This window comes from Bos javanicus, chromosome 6 (assembly GCF_032452875.1).
Source record: "Bos javanicus breed banteng chromosome 6, ARS-OSU_banteng_1.0, whole genome shotgun sequence".
NCBI lineage: Eukaryota > Metazoa > Chordata > Mammalia > Artiodactyla > Bovidae > Bos > Bos javanicus.
In genome coordinates this window covers 58,989,123-59,010,006 of record NC_083873.1, presented here as the reverse complement: position 1 = coordinate 59,010,006, position 20,884 = coordinate 58,989,123, and the positions used below count along the sequence as shown (strand labels likewise).

At 38.5% G+C, this 20,884-nt stretch overlaps 1 protein-coding gene across 3 annotated transcripts in view; it reads left to right on the top strand.

Annotated features, from left to right (window-relative positions):
- SMIM14 (small integral membrane protein 14) overlaps positions 1 to 20,884 on the top strand; it is a 145,507-nt gene that overhangs the window by 99,058 nt on the left and 25,565 nt on the right. For 2 of the 3 annotated variants that reach the window (XM_061421189.1, XM_061421190.1), the window contains exon 2: positions 12,738 to 12,847. In XM_061421189.1, coding sequence (XP_061277173.1) covers positions 12,738 to 12,847 — 110 coding nt within the window. Of the gene's footprint in view, positions 1 to 6,979; positions 7,052 to 12,737; positions 12,848 to 20,884 lie in introns of all 3 variants that reach the window. The other variant, XM_061421191.1, reaches the window with a different exon arrangement.

Sequence of the window (20,884 nt, the reverse complement as noted above, 5' to 3'; positions counted from 1 at the left end):
GATGCTCACAGTAAAGTTATTCTTTTGAAAAGTTAATATTTTTTGAATCACTCAGAAGACACAAAGGCAGTATACAGTGACAAGTTTTCTTACTATCTCTGTCCCTTAGACACTTGGGCCACCAGTCACATCATTTTTGAATACTAAATTCTTATGGTTTTAAATGATTGGCGAGTGTCCATAGAAGAAAATTTATCTTTAAGTTATTAATGGAAGGAAGTTTGGCATCAACCTTTAGTATTTATTTTGGATAGAATCTTTTGTTTACATGTATCTGTGTTTACATATATGTGACAGATTTGCATACCCATATGTAAATATGTGATTCAATTTAAAAAATAAAATATAGAAAATTAGGAAAACAAGAAAAAACATCTGATAACCTTAACAGAACTGGTACTTCTCCCGTAGACTTAAATGCTGGCCACATAATACTTCTACATACTTTTCCCCCCTTAACCACAAGAATTTCGTATTGAGCATACTGGGTTTCTGACTCATCTCTTATAAGGGATATGAATTTCTTAGTAATATTGCTCTTGGAAGCAGGAGCAGGGAACTAACCTTTATTGAAGAAGAGGGGAAATGAGAGATTGGCAAGAGTATGGAGGTTAAATAAGGGTACATATTTTTATAATTCAATCTTGAGAAAAATAAAGGAAAAGTCAGGTTTCGGTATTTCGAGGTTCTTAGAAATGATTGCTCTTATTTTTTTCTTCTTTTGATTTTTTTTTTTTTTTAGAGAGTATTGAATCCAAGATTGAATCCAAGGATAAGCTGACATTTTGTTGTTTAAACTGTTTGCATGGAAGGACAGAAATGCCTTGGGTAGCCATTGCCTTCTCCAGGCGATCTTCCCCACCCAGGGATCCACCCTAGGTCTCCTGCATTGCAGGCGGTTTCTCTACCATCTTAGCTACCAGGGAAGCGTAATGCACAGTACTTGCTTCAAAGCAATATTAATTTATAAACTTCTTGGTAGGATTTCAAGGAGGGCGATCCCAAAATGTTTCTGGAGGACAATAAATGTTGGTGGAATTAATAGTACGTTACCCAGGACTTCCTTGATGGTCCCGTAGTTAAGACTCCATGCTGCCGCTGTAGGGGATGCCAGTTGGATCCCTGGTTGAGGAACTGAGAGCCCACAGGTTGTGTGACGCAGCCAATAAATAAATAGAAATATAAAGAAAATATTATATTACTCAATATTACTAATTTAAGATAAGTAAAATCAGTAATAGTCAATTTCTTTTTATCATTTATAAGGACTTTCCTAGGATCGCCTGGAAGTAATATTAGTCTGTCTCCTCTGTTTTGTAGGCTTACCTTGATCTTGTGGTTAAGAGAGTGTTTGATAGGTTTTTCTACTGTAAAGTTACCTTTTTCTGAATTCTGTCCTTTAGAAGGGAGTCAGGAAATCTAGTCCATGTTTAAGGGTGGGGTAGGATTAAGCTTTACCTCCCAGAGCATGATAAATCTAATACTACTTGGAATTTTATAAGTAAGATTTGTCCCTTTCCCTCCTACTTTCCTCTCCCTTTGTGGGAGTATTTTAAAGCAAACCATAGATAACACACATGTCATTGATAGAATTTTTATAGTTCGTGATCAGATCAGATCAGATCAGTCGCTCAGTCCGACTCTTTTCGACCCCATGAATCGCAGCACGCCAGGACTCCCTGTCCATCACCAACTCCCGGAGTTCACCCAGACTCACGTCCATTGAGTCAGTGGTACATATTGCTAAATTAAACTCCAGAAGGGTTATGGCCGTTAACTGGAGGACTAGCAATGCATGACTAAACTTTCATAGTACTTTTTTGGGGTTTTTTTAGGTGAAAGTTTACGTTTTAATTTGCATTTATTTTACTAGTTAGGGTGACCTTTTAAAATGTTTGTTAATTAGCTGTAGCACCTCTTTTGGGAATTATCTTTTCCCTTGGTCTTTACTTATTTTAAATGTCTTTTAGAGACTCTCTTAGCTATTTTAACTCCTTTTTCTCTTAGAGACTTAAGAGATTTGTTTACATTTTGCTTACTGGTCCTTCATTTTTAATCATCTTCAGGGGTTTGTCTTTTATTCATATCTTATGATCACATCATTCTTCCTGTTGTATTCTTTTAAAATTTTTTCCTCTTGTTGCATTTACCTGTATATATGATAAGGAAATTTGGCAGCCATTGGTAAAGCAAGAAGTAAAGAAGTAAGGCCATTTTAGGTAAAAGTCATCTAATGGTAATTCCATTCCAAATTAATGTGAGAACTCTTTGTGGGTTAGTCTAGCATATGAATTATTTGCTTTTAAAATTCATGACTGGTTCTCCTAAGCATTTTGTGTTAAAAGTACTTTTATGTTATACTTTATAAATATTTACTATTTTGCAGTATATTATGGAGAAGACAATGGCAACCCACTCCAGTACTACTTGACTGGAAAATCCCATGGACGGAGGAGCCTGGTAGGCTGCAGTCCATGGTGTCGCTAAGAGTCGGATCTGACTGAGCGACTTCACTTTCACTTTTCACTTTCATGCACTGGAGAAGGAAATGGCAACCCACTCCAGTGTTCTTACCTGGAGAATCCCAGGGACGGGGGAACCTGGTGGACTACCATCTATGGGGTTGCACAGAGTCAGACATGACTACAGTGACGCAGCAGCAGCAACAGCAGTTTATTACAAAAGTATGAGATTAACTTTTATATTCTTGAAATCTATGTTAACATTTTAGTATGTTTTGGGAATTTTTATTACCCCTAGATATTGTAAAATACCCTCTTTTTAAAAAAGTATAATTTCTTAGAAAAGAAATGTAGGTGATAATAGCTTCTTGCAAAGATATATTCAAACCAAATAGTTTCTTCTGTCAGAGAAACCAAGATGAACTCTCACACATATGCAAATATATAAAGGCCTTCCCACCTAAATTTTTAGGCTTGGAAGACATTTTATTTTATTTTTTTTACTTCCTTTTAGTCCTTAACAATTATGACAGTAACAAATAATTCCAAAGTAAAAGAGCTGAAGTAAAATTGTTAAAAGAAAATCAAGGATTTATGGTTACCCTTCAGTTTTTCCAGCTTGTTCCTGGAAGAAGATAGTGTGTTAGTTACAGCATTAAAGAAAATGAGAGTACTCTCCTAATATTTCACAGTGTCATTGGATGTTATTTTTAATTGCTCTTGGGATTTTAGATCTATTTTTCTACGGTTTACAGTTCTGTTAACTCTTTAGCTAACAGTCTAATAAATAAATATTTAAATGGAAATAGACCCTTATATGCAGAGTACATCATGAGAAATGCTGGGCTGGAAGAAGCACAAGCTAAAATCAAGATTGCTGGGAGAAATATCAATAACCTCAGATATGCAGATGACACCACCATTATGGCAGAAAGTGAAGAGGAACTAAAAAGCCTTTTGATGAAAGTGAAAGAGGAGAGTGAAAAAGTTGGCTTAAAGCTCAACATTCAGAAAACGAAGATCATGGCATCTGGTCCCATCACTCCATGGCAAATAGATGGGGAAACAGTGGAAACAGTGTCAGACTTTATTTTTTTGGGCTCCAGAATCACTGCAGATGGTGACTGCAGCCATGAAATTAAAAGATGCTTACTCCTTGGAAGGAAAGTTATGACAAACCTAGATAGCATATTCAAAAGCAGAAACATTACTTTGCCAACAAAGGTCCGTCTAGTCAAGGCTATGGTTTTTCCAGTAGTCATGTATGGATGTGAGAGTTGGACTGTGAAGAAAGCTGAGCACCGAAGAATTGATGCTTTTGAACTGTGGTATTGGAGAAGACTCTTGAGAGTCCCTTGGACTGCAAGGAGATCCAACCAGTCCATTCTGAAGGAGATCAGTCCTGGGTGTTCTTTGGAAGGACTGAAGTTGAAGCTGAAACTCCAATACTTTGGCCACCTCATGGGAGAGTTGACTCATTGGAAAAGACTCTGATGCTGGGAGGGATTGGGGGCAGGAGGAAAAGGGAATGACAGAGGATAAGATGGCTGGATGGCATCACCGACTCGATGGATATGAGTTTGAGTGAACTCCGGAAGTTGGTGATGGACAGGGAGGCCTGGCGTGTTGCAATTCATGGGGTCGCAAAGAGTCGGACACAACTGAGCGACTGAACTGAACTGAGACCCGTACAAATCTGGCTTTGTAGATTCCTAGAAGGTCTTCTAGATTCCTAGAAGAAAAGGAAGCAAATAACCTATAACACATTCTTAATCTTACTGTGATATAATGGATTAATACTCAATAATATAAAGAGCTCCTAAAATCAACTAGACAAAAAGAGTTTGAAAAAGAAGAAATAACTTGAAAAGATGTGCAGCCTCATTACATGGGTAATAAAAGCAATGAGACATATTTTGGGGCCTGACATTCTGGCAAAAAAAGGTTTTTTTGGTATATCTAAGTATTGTTATACTATTAGTGATGGTAACATTGTATGAATTGCTAACTACCATGCTGTGCAATTAGTAATATGTACTATGTGCTTCTGATAGAATTGAAATTGGTAAAGGCTTTTTGTGAATGCCTTTAGACTTAGAAATTTCTTCTTTTTTTTTTTTTTTAACTTAGTCCTACAAAATATGGGCGCAGAGATATTTGTTGCAACATTATAGTAACAAATGTTGGAAAGGCCCTAAATTATCTTTACTAAAGAAATGCTAAGATTGTGTGTTCATGTTTTGGAGTATTTATGTAACCATTAAAAAGAATAAAGTAGAGCTTTATATATTGAAAGGTCTTCAAGACTTACGTTACCCAAAAGCAAGCTGCAGCACATGTATAATATGATCTCCTAAAACCTACCAAAATGATGTGTGTGTATATATATTTAAAAGGATATAAATACATATAAAAAGACCTGAATGTAGTCACACTTGACTGTTAACTATGGTACATCTGGGGAAAGGGTGGAGAATTGGGAAGCAAGAAATGGGAAGGTTGACATTTGCCATTTTACTCTGTGCTTCCAGGGGGTACCACTGATACTAAATATGTAACACTGATAATGTTGCTGTTTTACAAATATTTGCTACTAAGAGTGTTTGGCCTAAGCAGGAACCGCTTTTAAAAAGTTTTATTTCCTAAAGAATCAATCCTGTATATAAGCATGCAATTCCATAGCATAATTCTAAAAAACACAGTAATAGAAAAGTAGTGTCTACTTTTTTCATCTGTTCCAAAGTTATAAACAGGCAATTGAATTTGACTCCCCAAAGATGAACTAAGGTAAATTAAACCTACCTAGCGTGAGCTAGAGTGTTTAAGGTTCTAACCGCAGATAGTAAATTGGTTAACAGCACTGGAAAATTCCTTCAGCACATACGGAAACAGGATGACTCAACCGATTTAACTACAGCTGAAGTCTACTGGGGAAGGTTTATTAGTTGTAGTTCGTGGAGGAAATGACCCGGATCTGAGGAATATGGGAAATTGTGTTTGCCCTCCCAGCATACTGAGTGGATTATTTTACTGCTGTCCTGTACTGAGAGTTGTTGAAGAGTGGATGGTTTGAGAGCTTTAGATATGTTTTATCCTTTATACTGCATTAAAAAGTCATCTGTAAACTGTTGCTTAATTTACACCCAGTCATAATATCACAAATATTCATTATAGTGGGAAAATACTGATGTGGTATATAAGTTAAATGCTTGTTATGGCAAATCCTAAAATAGAAGAAAGTAGAAATGTATAAAAGCTCTCTTGTATCTATCACTCAACTTGAGTAATTATCAACTCATGGCCACTTCTATTTCTTCTGTGCCGTATTTACTTCTCTCCTGTCCTAGATTATTTTGAACTTCTTCAGAACACTGCTCTTATTTTGTATGACTTTGGCCTTTTGTGACCAATTGGAGTAAAACTGGTTGTCTTCAAGGGTCAAACCCATAACTTTGATATTATTTAGCATTGTTCTCACATTAGGGAAGTGTATTGAGGAGGCGAATAACTCCTCTGAAACATGAAAAGCAAAAGCATTGTTTTAAGTTACTTTCTATGAAAGGGCTCTTCTCGGCCGATTTACCAGAATTCTGATGCAGTAGCCCAGTTGTGTCTTGCCCAGGGTAGAGCAGCTTCTTAATGTCTTTGGCCACCAAGGGGTTTAAATATGGGGTGGAATCGGGTAGAGTTTTTGCTCTAGTACTCAGCTGCTGATGTGCATTGGTGCTTGTTCTGAAGTCCTAGCCAAAAGATAACTGTTTCCATTCTTTTTTTTTTTTTTTTAAGTAATTTTAAAGTGGAAACTCTTAACTGAAAATAGTACATAGAACAGCTCAAGCTTACATACAGAAATTTCCACAGAAACATTGCACTATTGAGGAATGTCCTATTTGTAAATGCATTTTCGTATTTTACTGGCGGCTAATTAAGACCAGCAGATACTTTTAAATTCTAGTTGATTTACATGTTCCTGGCATATATAGATACAGAGAAAATAAACATTGTCCAAAATTAAAAAATACTTGTTCATTGTTGTGGCTTAAGCAAAGAGGGAGGTGTTTAGAGACAGAGTGATGACTAAAATGGGCTCCTGCCCCCAAGCTGTGTTTTTGTCTGGAGGGGTGGGTAGTGGTGGAGTCTAATTTTGTAAATCAAATAGATTAAAGAGACCTAAAAATAGCTGTTTTATACTTTTGATAGATGCTAAAAAACAAGTCTCCTTTCATTTTATAAAAGTCAGTTTGATAGCACTTTCTTAGAGTATTTCTGTGTTAAGGGACTATAGAACTGGATAGACATCGGACTTTTAGTATTTGAATTTTATTTTAAAAAAACTTACGGTTATATCTTTTAATTTCAACCAACATTGTATTGGCCTGGCAAGGCACTGAGAGGGCAGGAGGAAGGACCCGTATTTGCGGATATTGCGTATGTCCACACCCAGCACAATCCGAGCCCTTTAGACTTCCAAGGCTGAACTTTATGTACACATAAGGGTAAATTATGTTTATTTTCAGGGTTTTCTCTACATCGAAAGCTTATCAATTAAAAGAACATATGGACACAGAGTGGCCTCAGACAAAACTGAAGTAAGAGTTTGTATTTGATATTTCCTACCTTCTGGAGAGTAAGACTGTCCAGCTTAGGTTGCCTTGAACTCCGCTTCCCCTCCCCAAACCCACTTCCCTTAGCTCAGGCAAGAAGATACTAGATGGGAAATAGGTTTTCCCTGACTGTTATGCCACTTGATTTCACCTCAGTGTATCTTGGATGTTTCCCCAAATCATCACATAGAAAATTGACTCATTCTTTTCAACAGCTGTATAGGACTTCATGTACTCATACTGTTGTTTATTTAATTAGAGCTACATGGATAAACACTTTGAATTAATATTTTTTGCTCTTATGAAAAACATTGCAGTGGACATCCTTATACAAAAATTTTGCATGTTTATTTGGATATGGATATCTAAGTCATTCATGTAAAATTTCCAATTTTCTGGTAAAAGTGATGTTTAGATTTGCACTTGTTCCATTTTGTAGTTGCTTATTGGTTCTCTTTTCCTTGTGAACATGCTCTTTGCTCCTTTTATCTGTTAGATTGCCATTTTCATACTGATTTTTCAGAACTATCTGTAAATTAAGGAAATTAACCCTGATACGTGTTGAAGGTGTTTTTTTTTTTAAGTTCTTTGTCTTCACAGTGTATTTTTGGCTTATAGTAATGAATATCACTTTAACTGTCAAAATTACTGATCCTTTATAGTTTCTTGGAATTACGTTCTTCTACATTCATCCCAGTGACCTGGTTGTGGTTATATATTGTGACTTTTTAATTTTTTCTATATTTTAAAAGTTTTCATATATATGTACATAGTCATTATTAAGAAATGTTTAAAAATTAACAAAATGAATGTCTGTCCTCCAAATTATATTCTCCTCTCCAGAACTGATCACTCATTAAATTTGATGTATTTTCTTCCAGTCCTTTATGTATGCATCGTACTTTAAAGAAATAGACAGGTATTTTACCATTTCTAAATAGTCCATGGTTTAAAATGGCACCTTTCAAGAAACAGAGCTGAAGATTTTGGCTCATTTTTACTAAGAAAGCTCAGACAGTAAACTAGGAAACTTTTCTCAGTGACAAAATCAGATCAGATCAGTCGCTCAGTTGTGTCCGACTCCTTTCGACCCCATGAATCGAAGCATGCCAGGCCTCCCTGTCCATCACCAACTCCCGGAGTTCACTCAGACTCACGTCCATCAAGTCAGTGATGCCATGCAGCCATCTCATCCTCTGTCGTCCCCTTCTCCTCCTGCCCCCAATCCCTCCCAGCATCAGAGTCTTTTCCAATGAGTCAACTCTTCGCATGAGGTGGCCAAAGTACTGGAGTTTCAGCTTTAGCATCATTCCCTCCAAAGAAATCCCAGGGCTGATCTCCTTCAGAATGGACTGGTTGGATCTCCTTGCAGTCCAAGGGACTCTCAAGAGTCTTCTCCAACACCACAGTTCAAAAGCATCGATTCTTCGGCACTCAGCCTTCTTCACAGTCCAACTCTCACATCCATACATGACCACAGGAAAGACCATAGCCTTGACTAGACAGACCTTTGTTGGCAAAGTAATGTCTCTGCTTTTGAATATGCTATCTAGGTTAGTCATAACTTTCCTTCCAAGGAGTAAGCGTCTTTTAATTTCATGGCTGCAGTCACCATCTTCAGTGTGGTGAATCAAACTTTTGGATATATAATCTCTCATAGAAAACTATATTTTGGATTACTACCACTGTGGCATATGATAACACAGTTGTTGTTCAGTTGCTCAGTCACATCCAACTTTTTGCAACCCCATAGACTGCAGCATGCCGGATTTCCCTGTCTTTCACCATCTCCTGAAGCTTGCTCAAACTCATGTCTATTGAGTCAGTTATGCCATCCAGCCATCTCGTCCTCTGTCATCCCCTTCTCCTGCCTTCAGTCTTTCCCAGCATCAGGGTCTTTTCTAATGAGTCATCTTTTAGCATCAGGTGGTCAAACTGTTGAAGCTTCAACTGCAGCATCAGTCCTTCCAATGAATATTCAGGATTGATTTCCTTTAGGATTGACTGGTTTGATCTCCTTGCAGTCCAAGGGACTCTCAAGAGTCTTTTCCAACAACACAGTAGTCCTTTGAAGTTTGTTTTTTAGAATGAAAAGTGAAAGCATTAGTTGCTCAATCATGTCTGACTCTTTGTAACCCCATGGACTGTAGCCTGTCATGGGATCTCCCAGGCAAGAATGCTGCAGTAGGTTACCATTTCCTCTTCCAGGGGATCTACCCGACCCAGGGATCGGATCAAACCTGCATCTTCTGCATTGCGGATGGATTCTTTATGGGCTAATGCTATGCTAAGTCACTTCAGTCGTGTCCAACTCTGCTCGACCCCATAGACGGCAGCCCACCAGGCTCCCCGTCCCTGGGATTCTCCAGGCAAGAACACTAGAGTGGGTTGCCATTTCCTTCTCCAATGCATGAAAGTGAAAAGTGAAAGTCAGGTTGCTGAGTCGTGTCTGAGTTTTAGCGACCCCATGGACGGCAGCCTACCAGGCTCCTCCATCCATGGGATTTTCCAGGCAAGAGTACTGGAGTGGGGTAGCATTGACTTCTCTGCTTTATGGGCTAAAGTGTCTTTAATTTGCTTGTCCATAAATAACAAGTAATTCTTGGTTAAAGAATTCAAATAACAAAGGACCATATAGTGTATGATTTCATTTACATGAATTGTTCATAATAGGCAAATTCATGGGGACAGAAAGCCAGTTAGTGATTACCTACTACTGGGAGGAAGAGAGGAAAGTGAAGAGTGACTGCTAATGGGTAAAGGTTTCATTTTGGAGTTATGAAATGTTTTAAAATTGTGGCAATGATTGCACCGTTCTGAGAATATACTAAATATTGAATAGTACATTTTCAGCACTTGAACTGTATAGTATTGTGATTTATCTCAGTGAAGTTGTTATAAAAAATAAATTCAAGTAATACATATGTGTCTAGATAGAGTATTTCTAAGAATAACTTTTATAAATATTCTAAAAATAAATAAAGTACCACCGTTATTACATTCAAAATTCTGGTAAAATCATAGGTCAGTTTGCCAACGTTCTGTTCTGATCCATTGCTCTGGTTACTATTTGTGTGTGTGGCCTCACTTTAAAAAGTTAAATTGCTCCTGCATCTAGAATTTGTTTTAGGAATGAGGATAAGGAGTCAGCTTTCCCCAACACTGTTTACGGAATAGCTTATCTTTCCCCCAGTGATTTGATGTACTGCTCTTTAGTTCTTCCAGGTCTTAGTTGAACATTTCTTAAATCTTCATAGACTGTGCCCCCATTCATTTTCCAAGATCCTGGATTGTGTTCATTATCATTATCCTGAATTCTTTTTCTGGAAGGTTGCCTGTCTCCACTTAATGTAGTTGTTTTTCTGGGGTTTTATCATGCTCCTTCATCTGGGACGTAATCCTCTGCCTTTGCTGCCTGTCTGACTTTCTGAGATTGGAGGGTTTGTTCTGCAGGCTGCAGGTTGTAGTTGTTCTTGCTGCTTCTGTCTGCTTTCTGGTGGATGAGTCTATCTAAAAGCTCGTACAAGCTTCCCTGATGGGAGGGACTGGTGGTGGGTAGGGGTGGCAAGTTTAATAAAACTTGAATCTGTTTGTCTGCTGATGGGTGGAGCTGTGTTCCCTCCCTGATCATTGTTTGGCCTGAGGTGACCCAGCACTGGAGCTTACAGCTGTATGGTGGGACTGTTGCTGCTGCTGCTGCTGCTAAGTTGCTTCAGTCGTGTCTGACTCTGTGCGACCCCATAGATGGCAGCCCACGAGGCTCCCCCGTCCCTGGGATTCTCCAGGCAAGAGCACTGGAGTGGGTTGCCATTGCCTTTTCCAATGCAGGAAAGTGAAAAGTGAAAGTGAAGTTGCTGAGTCTTGCTTGACTCTTAGCGACCCCATGGACTGCGTCCCACCAGGCCCCTCCATCCATGGGATTTTCCAGGCAAGAGTACTGGAGTGGGGTGCCATTGCCTTCTCCGGGTGGAGCTGTTGGTGGCCCCTAAAAGGGCTTCCACCCAGATGTGCTTCCCCAAACTGCTGCTGTCAGTGCCCTTGTTGCTGGCAGTCAGCCACAGCCGCCCCTTGCCTCTGCAGACCTGCCAGCACTAGTAGATAGGCTTGCTTCAGCCTCCGTGGTCACTGCTGCTTTCCTCTGGGTCCTGCTGTGCACAAGACTTTATGTGTCCTCCATGAAGGAGTCTCTGCTTTCCCCCATCCTGTGTAAGTTCTATAATCAAATCCAGCAGACCTTCAAAGTCAGATTCTCTGGGGATTCCTAGTCCTGTTGCCAGACCCCCCCAGGATGCGAACCCTGATGTGGGGCTCAGAACCTTCATTACAGTGGGAGAACATCAGTGGCGTAATTGTTCTCCAGTTTGCACCTCACCTACCTGGCAGTTTTAGGATTTGATTTTATCACAATTGTGCCCCTCCTGCCATCTCATTATGGCTTCTCCTGTGTCTTTGGATGTCAGGTATCTTTTTTTTGGTGGGTTCCAGTGTCTTCCTGTCGATGGTTGTGATTTCAGTGCTCTCACGAGAAGAGGGACGTCCTTCTACCCTGCCATCTTGGACAAATCTCCTCACTTGTTACTCTTGTTTTTCAACATCTTCCAGCCGTTTCCTGGCTATTGTCTTGTTAATTCATGCCCCCCTTCCCCCCTCCCCCTGACATGGATATCATTTTAGATAACTCATTTTTTCTTTTCTTTCAGAGGACTTTCCTGGTAGGATGAAGACTGCAAAGTAGACATAGCTTTACTGTTGTTGTTCAGTTGCTAAGTCATTTCCAAATCTTTGTGACCCCGTGGGCTGTAGCCTGCTAGGCTTCTCTGTCCATGAGACTACACGGGCAGGAATACTGGATTGGGTTGCCATTTTCTTCTCCATTTGACACAGCTTAGGCTGCTTGAGTAAAACAGCACAAACTGAATGGCTTAAACAACATTGATTTCTCACAGTTCTGGACTTTGGGAGGCCTGTGACTCAGGTGTCTGGTGAGGAATCTCTTCCTCCTTGTGTAGATGGATGCCTTCTTGCTGTATCTTCACATGTCAAAGAAAGAGCTATCATGTCTCGTCTTTAAGGGCACTGATCCTGTTTTATACGAGCTCTACTCTGATAACCTTACCTCCCAAAGGCAGTGGTGGTGGTTTAGTCACTCAGTCATGTTCAACTCTATGTGACCCCATGGACTGCAGCATGCCAGGCTTCCCTGCCCTTCACTATCTCCTGGAGTTCGCTCAAACTAATGTCCATGGAGTTGAGGTGCCATCCAACCATCCTACCTCCAGATACCATCACCTTGGGGATTAAAGCTTCAACATAAGAGTCTGGGGGGAGCGCAGCAGTTGGCACAAACATTCAGTCCATAGCAGTGTTGAGGCTAACAAAGTTAAAGGATTAGGTGATTAAGCAGAATAGGGCTCTAGCAACAGCATCTTCACAGTGGGACCAGTAGAGTATATGAAGACTTTTGTATTTATAGAAAATCAGTCTGATGGTAAAGTGGTAGCCAGTCATTTGTATAGATTCATAATTCAAGAATAGTAATTCATAGATATGTCAATAAACTTGAACTATAAAGAGAACGATTATGAATCTATACATAACATGAATTCTTCATAGCTCAAGAGAAAGAGTAACTCTGAATAGCAGTCTTATAATATTTTTTCCTTCCTCCTAGATTTAAACAGTCAAGTTAAATCAAGCTGGGTAATCATGGCAGAAGGTGGATTCGATCCCTGTGAATGTGTTTGCTCTCATGAACATGCGATGAGAAGGCTGATCAATCTGGTGAGATGAACAGGACAGTCCTCTTCAGAACTGAACTGTACCCCCTCTGTCTTGTTTTTGGGAGAATGTTGGTTTTGGAAAATTTTCATCCGATGGACACTAAAAATTACTTCATAATGAAAATTCCACAGTGGTTTAAGTCATAATGGTTACAGTGCTTGCCAGCATTTCTTTTTTGTTTTTCCAAGCATTTCTTTTACTAGAGATAAAAACAGATTGCTGTCTTCATTTATAGTAGATTTATGTTGGTGGAATTCACCATCGTGAGTGGTAAACACATTTATGTAGACTTTTCTGTATTAATGCATATAGTTTTTGGTTATACAGAGCTCGTTTACCAGATAAACTGTTACGAAGTCACACATCCTCTTATGATATAGTTCAAATCCTACTCTAAAGAATGGCATGACAATAAAGATTTCTATATAGATCATTTCCAAATCCAAAGCAATTATTTGATAGAGGCAGATTTCTGAACAGGTTTTTGATAGGTTCTATTGGAGTATAGTGAAATTTCAATTGTAGGTTTAAGACTTGCCTAGTCTATAACCTTAAACACAAGGCTGTTTATGTATTATATAATTTATATATATATATAATATACATTGTTTAAGGAAAGACTTCACTATTATTAACAATAGAATAAAATTGACCCTTGAACAACAAACGCTTGAATGGGTTTGAACACTGAGGGTCCATTTATGTGCAGGTTTTTTTCAGTAAAATACTACATACAGTACTGCATGACCCGCAGTTGGTTGAATCTGAGGATACAGGACTGCTTGTTGGGAGCAATTGCAGTACAGAGGGCCGACTATAAGTTAGATGTGGATTTTCAGCTGTATGGAGGGTTGGCGTCTCTAACTTCCTCATTCAGAGATCAGCTGTATGTTATTATTATGTCATTAATTATAACATTTTGTTCGTTTAAGTCTTGTACAAGGGTGTATTATTATAGGCCAGTTAATACAGGCTGGTTCAAACATTTGCTGAAATACTTGAATTGTTGGTAGTTAATTAGCAAGTTTCCTGCCTACTCAGTGTGTATGTAATCAGTGCATTGATTATGAATGATACTCCTTGAGAGTTAGCCTATACTAGGGCTTATGATCCTTAAAAATGCTTTAAGAGGGTAGAGATGAACTAGGAACTTAAAAATTAAATCAGACTTTTTTGAGTATAGAAATGTGGCCGTGTCATCTCTCTGATAACTTGACATAAAAATTGATTAATCTGAATAGTCCCTTCAGTCATGTCCGACACTTTGCAACCCTATGGACCATAGCCCACCAGGCTCCTCTTCTGTCCATGGGATTCTCCAGACAAGAATACTGGAGTGGGTTGCTGAGCTCTCCTCCAGGAGATCTTCCTGACCCTGGGATTGAACCAGAGTCTCTTCTGTCTCCTGCATTGATAGGCGTGTTCTTTACTGCTAGAGCCACATGGGACGCACCACTCTGAGGAGAGAAGATAAAAAGTACTGTCTGGGAATGCCCTGGCAGTCCAGTGGTTAGGACTCCACGCTTCCACTGCAGCAAGCTGGGGTTCATTCTCTGGTCTGGTAACTAAAATCCCACAAGGTGTGTGGTCCAGCAAAATAAATTAGTAAATAAATTTCTCCTGTTTATTTATAAAGTTTAAGCTGATAGTTTTAATGTCTTAATTCAATCAAATATAAGGCATAAAAATGAGCATATTATTTCATGTTTGATGGCACATTATTTATAGCAATCTTGGTTTGAAATAGTAATTTTGTGATAAACTAGATTTCAGATTTTACAAATTTTTAAAAGTCCACATCTCTTAGTGTGTGCTAGATATTTTCACATCACTATAAATTACTGATGAATGTTCCGCTTGTGTATAACATGCTGATAGTTTGATAGATATTGAATTGTGGTTTTTAATTTTTATTTCATTTGTATTCTTTGATTTAAATTCAGAATCAAGCAGCATTTTGGGGTCATAACTACTCTTTGTTGGTATTTAGTTCAGTTCAGTCACTCAGTCGTTTGGTATTTAAGTGCTTTCTAAACATTTTTTCTAAAGAAGTGTCTTTAGAAATATGGTCTCTAAATTCATAAATTCAAATATTTCTGAATAATACTACTTATAGTAATCAAAAGTTAAAAGCAACCTAAATGTCAATTAGTAGAGCAGTGATTATATCATGGAAATTATATGATAAAATCTTGTTTGCAATAGTTGTATTTGAAAAATATTTAAAAACACAAGGGAAATAATGTGTGTTATATGAAATGAAAAAAAAATACACAAATGGCATTTAGTATGATCTTGCTTTTGTGTGCACACATACCTCATATGTATGTGTGCATAGGAAGAAAGACTAGGAAGAGAATACATCAAAATGTTAAAATTGGCAATCTCTGGAATATAGGGTGAGACTTCTCTTTTATAGTTTCCTGTATTTTCTGTGATAATAAATCTTATAATCAGAAAAAGGGTATCTAATGAAAGCTATCAACATTTTCGTTTAAATGTTATCAGTATTCCTTTTGTAATACATTAGGTGTCTTTTCTACCTCTCATGCATGTGTTATCTTCTACTTATACTTCACAGGATCCTTTTTTCACAGTACCTATTGTCTTATTGGGAGAAGGCAATGGCACCCCACTCCAGTACTCTTGCCTGGAAAATCCCATGGACGGAGGAGCCTAGTAGGCTGCAGTCCATGGGGTCGATAAGAGTCGGACACGACTGAGCGACTTCACTTTTCACTTTTCACTTTCATGCATTGGAGGAGGAAATGGCAACCCACTCCAGTGTTCTTGCCTGGAGAATCCCAGGGACTGTGGGGCCTGGTGGGTTGCCGTCTATGGGGTCGCACAGAGTTGGACACGACTGAAGCGACTTAGCAGCAGCAGCAGCATTGTCTTATTACCTTGTAGAACTCTTAACTCTACAGCATATATATTAAAAGCAGCTTATCTGCTTTTAATATAATTTTTCTATATTAGTTCTAGCTACCAGAATGTAGATGTCTGCGTGCTCAGGAAACTCACGGGTGTAATAATACTGTGTTATAGTGTGATGACAGGGCAGAGATTCTTATTTTTTAAAAAACTGGACATTTAATTCATCTTTGTAATAAAGTAACATCTCATTAATTTCAAGTCCTAATTTGGAACTTTTGTTATTTTCAACTTCATGTATAATAAAATTGGATTTTCTTATAAGTTAAAGTTATTACCAATTCCTGAGAATTTAAAATACTAATAGCAAGTAAAAACTTGAAACTTGAGGATTTTAATGATTGGTTATGGTTAGCTCATTAGCTGTATGTTGCTAATGAGTTGCAGTTTTGTTTGGCCTATTCTGTGGAAATAGGTGGGCTTTGCCAAGGAATATATTCAGTTTAGGAGCAGTTAAGATTTTGCCATTAGTTCCTTTCCATTTTAATAAAGTTCTGTTCATTCACAATTTAGAACTAATTTATTTTCCTGATTTAGTAATTATATCAGTTGTAAGTTCTTCATTGTAAGTAAGAGAAGTTCTAACTGATTTAAGCAGGAAAAGGACATATTAAAAAAGTATCATGTGGCTCATACTGAAGAGACTGGCATGGAAAAATGAATAGGATCAAAGGGAATGTAAATACCAAAAGGAGCCCATGCTTTTAAAACTGGCCCAGCCAAAAAGCTGCTGCTCCTGAATTTCAGATTTTGGTATATTTCACTGTTGATACACTATCTCCATTTGGACAAATAGTAAACATTTTATACTTGATGAGTGCATAACTAGACTTTTCTTAGCCCCAACCTTATACTTCTGTCTTCTCTCTCTCTCTCTCTTTTTTGACCACACCATGCAACAGTTTAGTGCCCTGACCAGGGATTGAACCTGGGCCACAGCAGTGAAAGCACTGAGTCCTAACCATAGGACTGCCAGGCAATTCCCTGTCTTCTCCATTCACTCCATTATTCTGGCTGCTCAGGCAACAGTGTTTGCATCATTTTTTACTCTGTTCTTTCAACCCAGTGGCTAATGCAGAAACCAGGGGTCAGTTTTAAAAAGTCCCTTTGCGTTAGTATACTATACCTGTGGCGGATTCATGTTGATATATGGCAAAACCAATACAATATTGTAAAGTTAAAAAAAAAAATCTAATGTAGTGGGCACACAGAGAATGTTTCAATTATCTAATCTAAATCACCTTTCAGAAATAAATAAGACTGAAAATGAAAAAAAAAAAAAGAAGGAAAAAAAGTCCCTTTGGATCAACCTTAATAGTATATATCCAGAATCCATCCCTTTCTCACACTTCCAGTGCAACACCCTAGTCTAATCTACACTGTCATTTTTGCCAGGATTATTGAAATTAGCCTTCTTGCCAGTCTCCTTGCTTCTCTCCTCTTGTCATCTCCATTCTCTTCAACTGTAGTCTCACTACAGCAGCTGAAATGATTTATTTCTGATAAGTCAGCTAATATACCTCCTTTACTCACAGTTATGCAGTAGCTCCCCCTTCAGACATTTGTAGTAGAAAAAAACCTAGGGACTTCCCTGGCGGACCAGTGGTTAAAACTCTGCACCCGCCACTGCAGGTGGCACACATTTCATTTGTTTGGGGGACTAAGATCCTGCATGTCGTGCTGCACAACAACAACAAAAAAAACCCACAAAATTTATGTGGCCCATTACCCCACTGGTTCGTCTTTGCTAACTTAGTTCTACCAGTTGCCATTCCTGAAAAATACAGGTCACATCCAAAGGATCAAGAGTCTAAATGACTTTAGACTTTTCAACAGCAAAACTGGAAGGCAACAACACAATGACTTTAAATTCTGAAGGGAAATTATTACCAATCCATCATTCTATATCCAACCAAACTGTCAATCAAATAGGGTCTTCAAAAATGTTGCCTCATGTACTCTTTCTTTCACTGCTGGGCTCAGGTTTGATCCCTGGTTGGGGAATTAGGATCACACAAGTCACATGGCATGGCCAAGAAAAAAAGACATGGAGGTAAATGCTAAAATAATCAGCTAAAAGTTGAAAGTGGTATGCCTCTGTGGAGGGGGAAATAGGAAGCACTGAGGAAATGCTCTTTTGGAGAATAAACTGATAGAACAGTTTAAGTTGTTTACATGCATAACTAATAAAAATTAAAGAGCAAAATCCTTAGAAGTTCGTGAATACAAAAAGAAAGTGCGACTTGTGGATAACTAATTATGTTGTGTGTCTTTCCCCCTCTATGGAATATAAAGTGCTACCACGCAGAAACCAGGATTACTGCTTTTTAAAGGAAAGTGGAAGATATTCATGGGAGGGCTGCTAGTTGGGTATTAAGGACCAAGACAGAAGCCAGGGTAACCCCAAGCTCTATAGTGGATGTGAAATAGGAGGGAAAAAAAGGATGCCTGGTCCAAGAATGGAATGCACTAGTAAGCCTTAAAATGAAGTCTTCCCTACTTGGAACCTTAAGAGGTTCTCTAGGCTGCCTGCATGGGTCCCTGGAGTAGGAAATGGCAACCCACTCCAGTGTTCTTGCCTGGAGAATCCCATGGACAGAGGAGCCTGGTGGGGTACAGTACATGCAGGCTGCCTGCATGCTTCCTTGATAAGGGACGCTATTTGTATACCCTAACTGCTCACCCAGCCTAGTCCTTCATTAATAAATATGAACAGAAAAACAAGCAAAGAGTTGAAGAAAACAAAAGTACTACAGTGTGGTCTCAGGTACAGCTACATTAGAAGACAAGAAGAAATAGATCCTTCTAATATGAAAAGTCATAATGGGGAGTTCCTTGGTGGCCCAGTGGGTTAAGCATCCACCTGCCAGTGCTGGGGACATGGGTTTGATCCTTGGCAGGGCAACTAAGTTCCTGTGTGCCGCAACTACTGATGCCCAGGTGCTCTAGAGCCTGTGCTGCTCAACAAGAGAAGCCACCACCACGAGAGGCCCAAGCACTGCACCTGGAGGGCAGTGCAGCAATGAAGACCCAGTACAGCCAAAAAACAGAAGTCATGATGAATGTATAGCTGTAGATACTGACCCATACACGTAGGTTGTGCTGGTCTTAAGTACCACTGGCAACATGATTTTTCTAAGTGGTAAAGTTACAACGTCACCAAATTCTTGGTGGAGTTAAAAACAAAATTAATATCTTCCCTTGATTTAAATGTGAAAGTCCAGTTAAATTCCTCGATAATTCTATTCAAGTAAAACCACCCAAAAAATAACTTTGTGTTACTCTTTGAAGTGGGCTTAGATTTTAGGCCCAGATTTTTCACTTACATGAATATGTGGCAGGACCTTTGAAAGCTAGGAGGGGTGCCAGCCAGTCACAGCAACCAAAGAGCTGCTTTGCAGATGTCCAGATGCCCTAGTACTGGCACACTTGAGAACTTTTGAATAGGGGGAGAATTAGGGTTCATAAAAAAAAGGAAATCCAAATAAGCTGAAGGCAGACATGAAGAAGAGAAGCATGGTTAATAGAAAGCATAAAGTAAAATGTTATGTGTGAGTGGATTATAGTCCCTTTTTAAAAGAGACAGATTGGAGTTTTTATTTTTTATTTATTTTTTTTGCTTTTTAAAAGTTTATTTTACATTTTAAATACAGTATTTTCTCATTAAAAAAAAAAATGCCAGGAGGTGCCTAACCCCATGGTTTCTATACCATTATACACGAGAGCTGATGGACAATGTGGCAAACCTTCTGAGTGTAACAGAATGAACACCTATTAGCTGGGACTACTGAATCGAAATTAAAAAAACACAAATTAAGCACTGCTTAGGAGAAAATAATCCAGTTTCCAAATAACCAAAAGAGAACAGAGTTAGATATGTACAAAACCAGGTATTAAAAAACAGAAAAAAAATGCAGCACACAAAAAAACAAACAGCCCCTTATGTAGTGAACTGTATACACTGCAGCTAATCAATGGAAACAAACCCTCCTACAAGAAGTGATTTATGATCAAAAATTTAAAAAATCTGAGTATCTTAGTAACAACATGTAATAACAACATTGTGTGTATAATGCCATCTTTGTAATTTTCTATCTATACCATCCTTCTGAAAACAAGAATCTCTAGACTAGTCAATCACTTACACAGATTTGAGGCAATTAATCCATATTTGTTTCCAGTAAGGAAAACAAAGATGTACCTCCTTCCATCAATGAAGACATAATACAGATTAAAGCTATAAAAAAATTTAAGCATGGCCATATGCATTTCCAATTCTTTCTATTGAGTAATTCCCAACTGGGATCATGTAGGATATGTGCCTAAGTAATATCAAATCAAAAGAAAATGGATTATCTCTGGCAGTGATTTCCATATTAGTGCAATATTATTCACCATACACTGAATTATATTTAAATGACCTTATATATTTTAATTCAGTAGGTGTCAATTTGTTTACAAAATCCCTAACTATATGCTTGTGTAGAAAACAGTTTCAATTTGAGATGCTCTATAAAGCTAAATCAAGACAAAAATGAATTACTTTTTTGCTTTGCCACTGGTAGTATAAATACCAGATGAGGAGAAAAGGGCCAAGGGTTTGTGGAGGCTTGCGTTTTTAAATGCTATTTACAGGGGAGATAGACACTGAAAACAAAATATCGTAGGTAAGTGATAAACAAGTGGAGAGGCGGGAAGCTGTCCCAAAAGGATGTGGTATTAATCTCAGACAAAATAGACTCCAAAGCCAAAACAGTTGAACACAAGAATAATACTGTCAAAAGATAGAATCCATCGTGTTTGGAACAAGCTATTTATGTCCCAAACAACAGAGAATGCAAAAACTATTAGAAATGAAAGAAGGAACATATTTTGGAAGTGTCTGAGAAATGTTAGTGAAAGCCATAGAGATGCCTTTGCAGGTTCAGGTTAGAGTGTGTGTAGGTCAGGCTTCCCTGGTGGTCTTGTGGTTAGAAATCCATCTGCTAGTGCACGGGACTCAGGTTTGATCTCTGGTCAGGGAGGATCCCACACGGCACAGAGCAACTAGGCTCTTGTGCCACAACGACTGAAGCCCAGGCACTAGAGCCTGAGCTCTGCAAC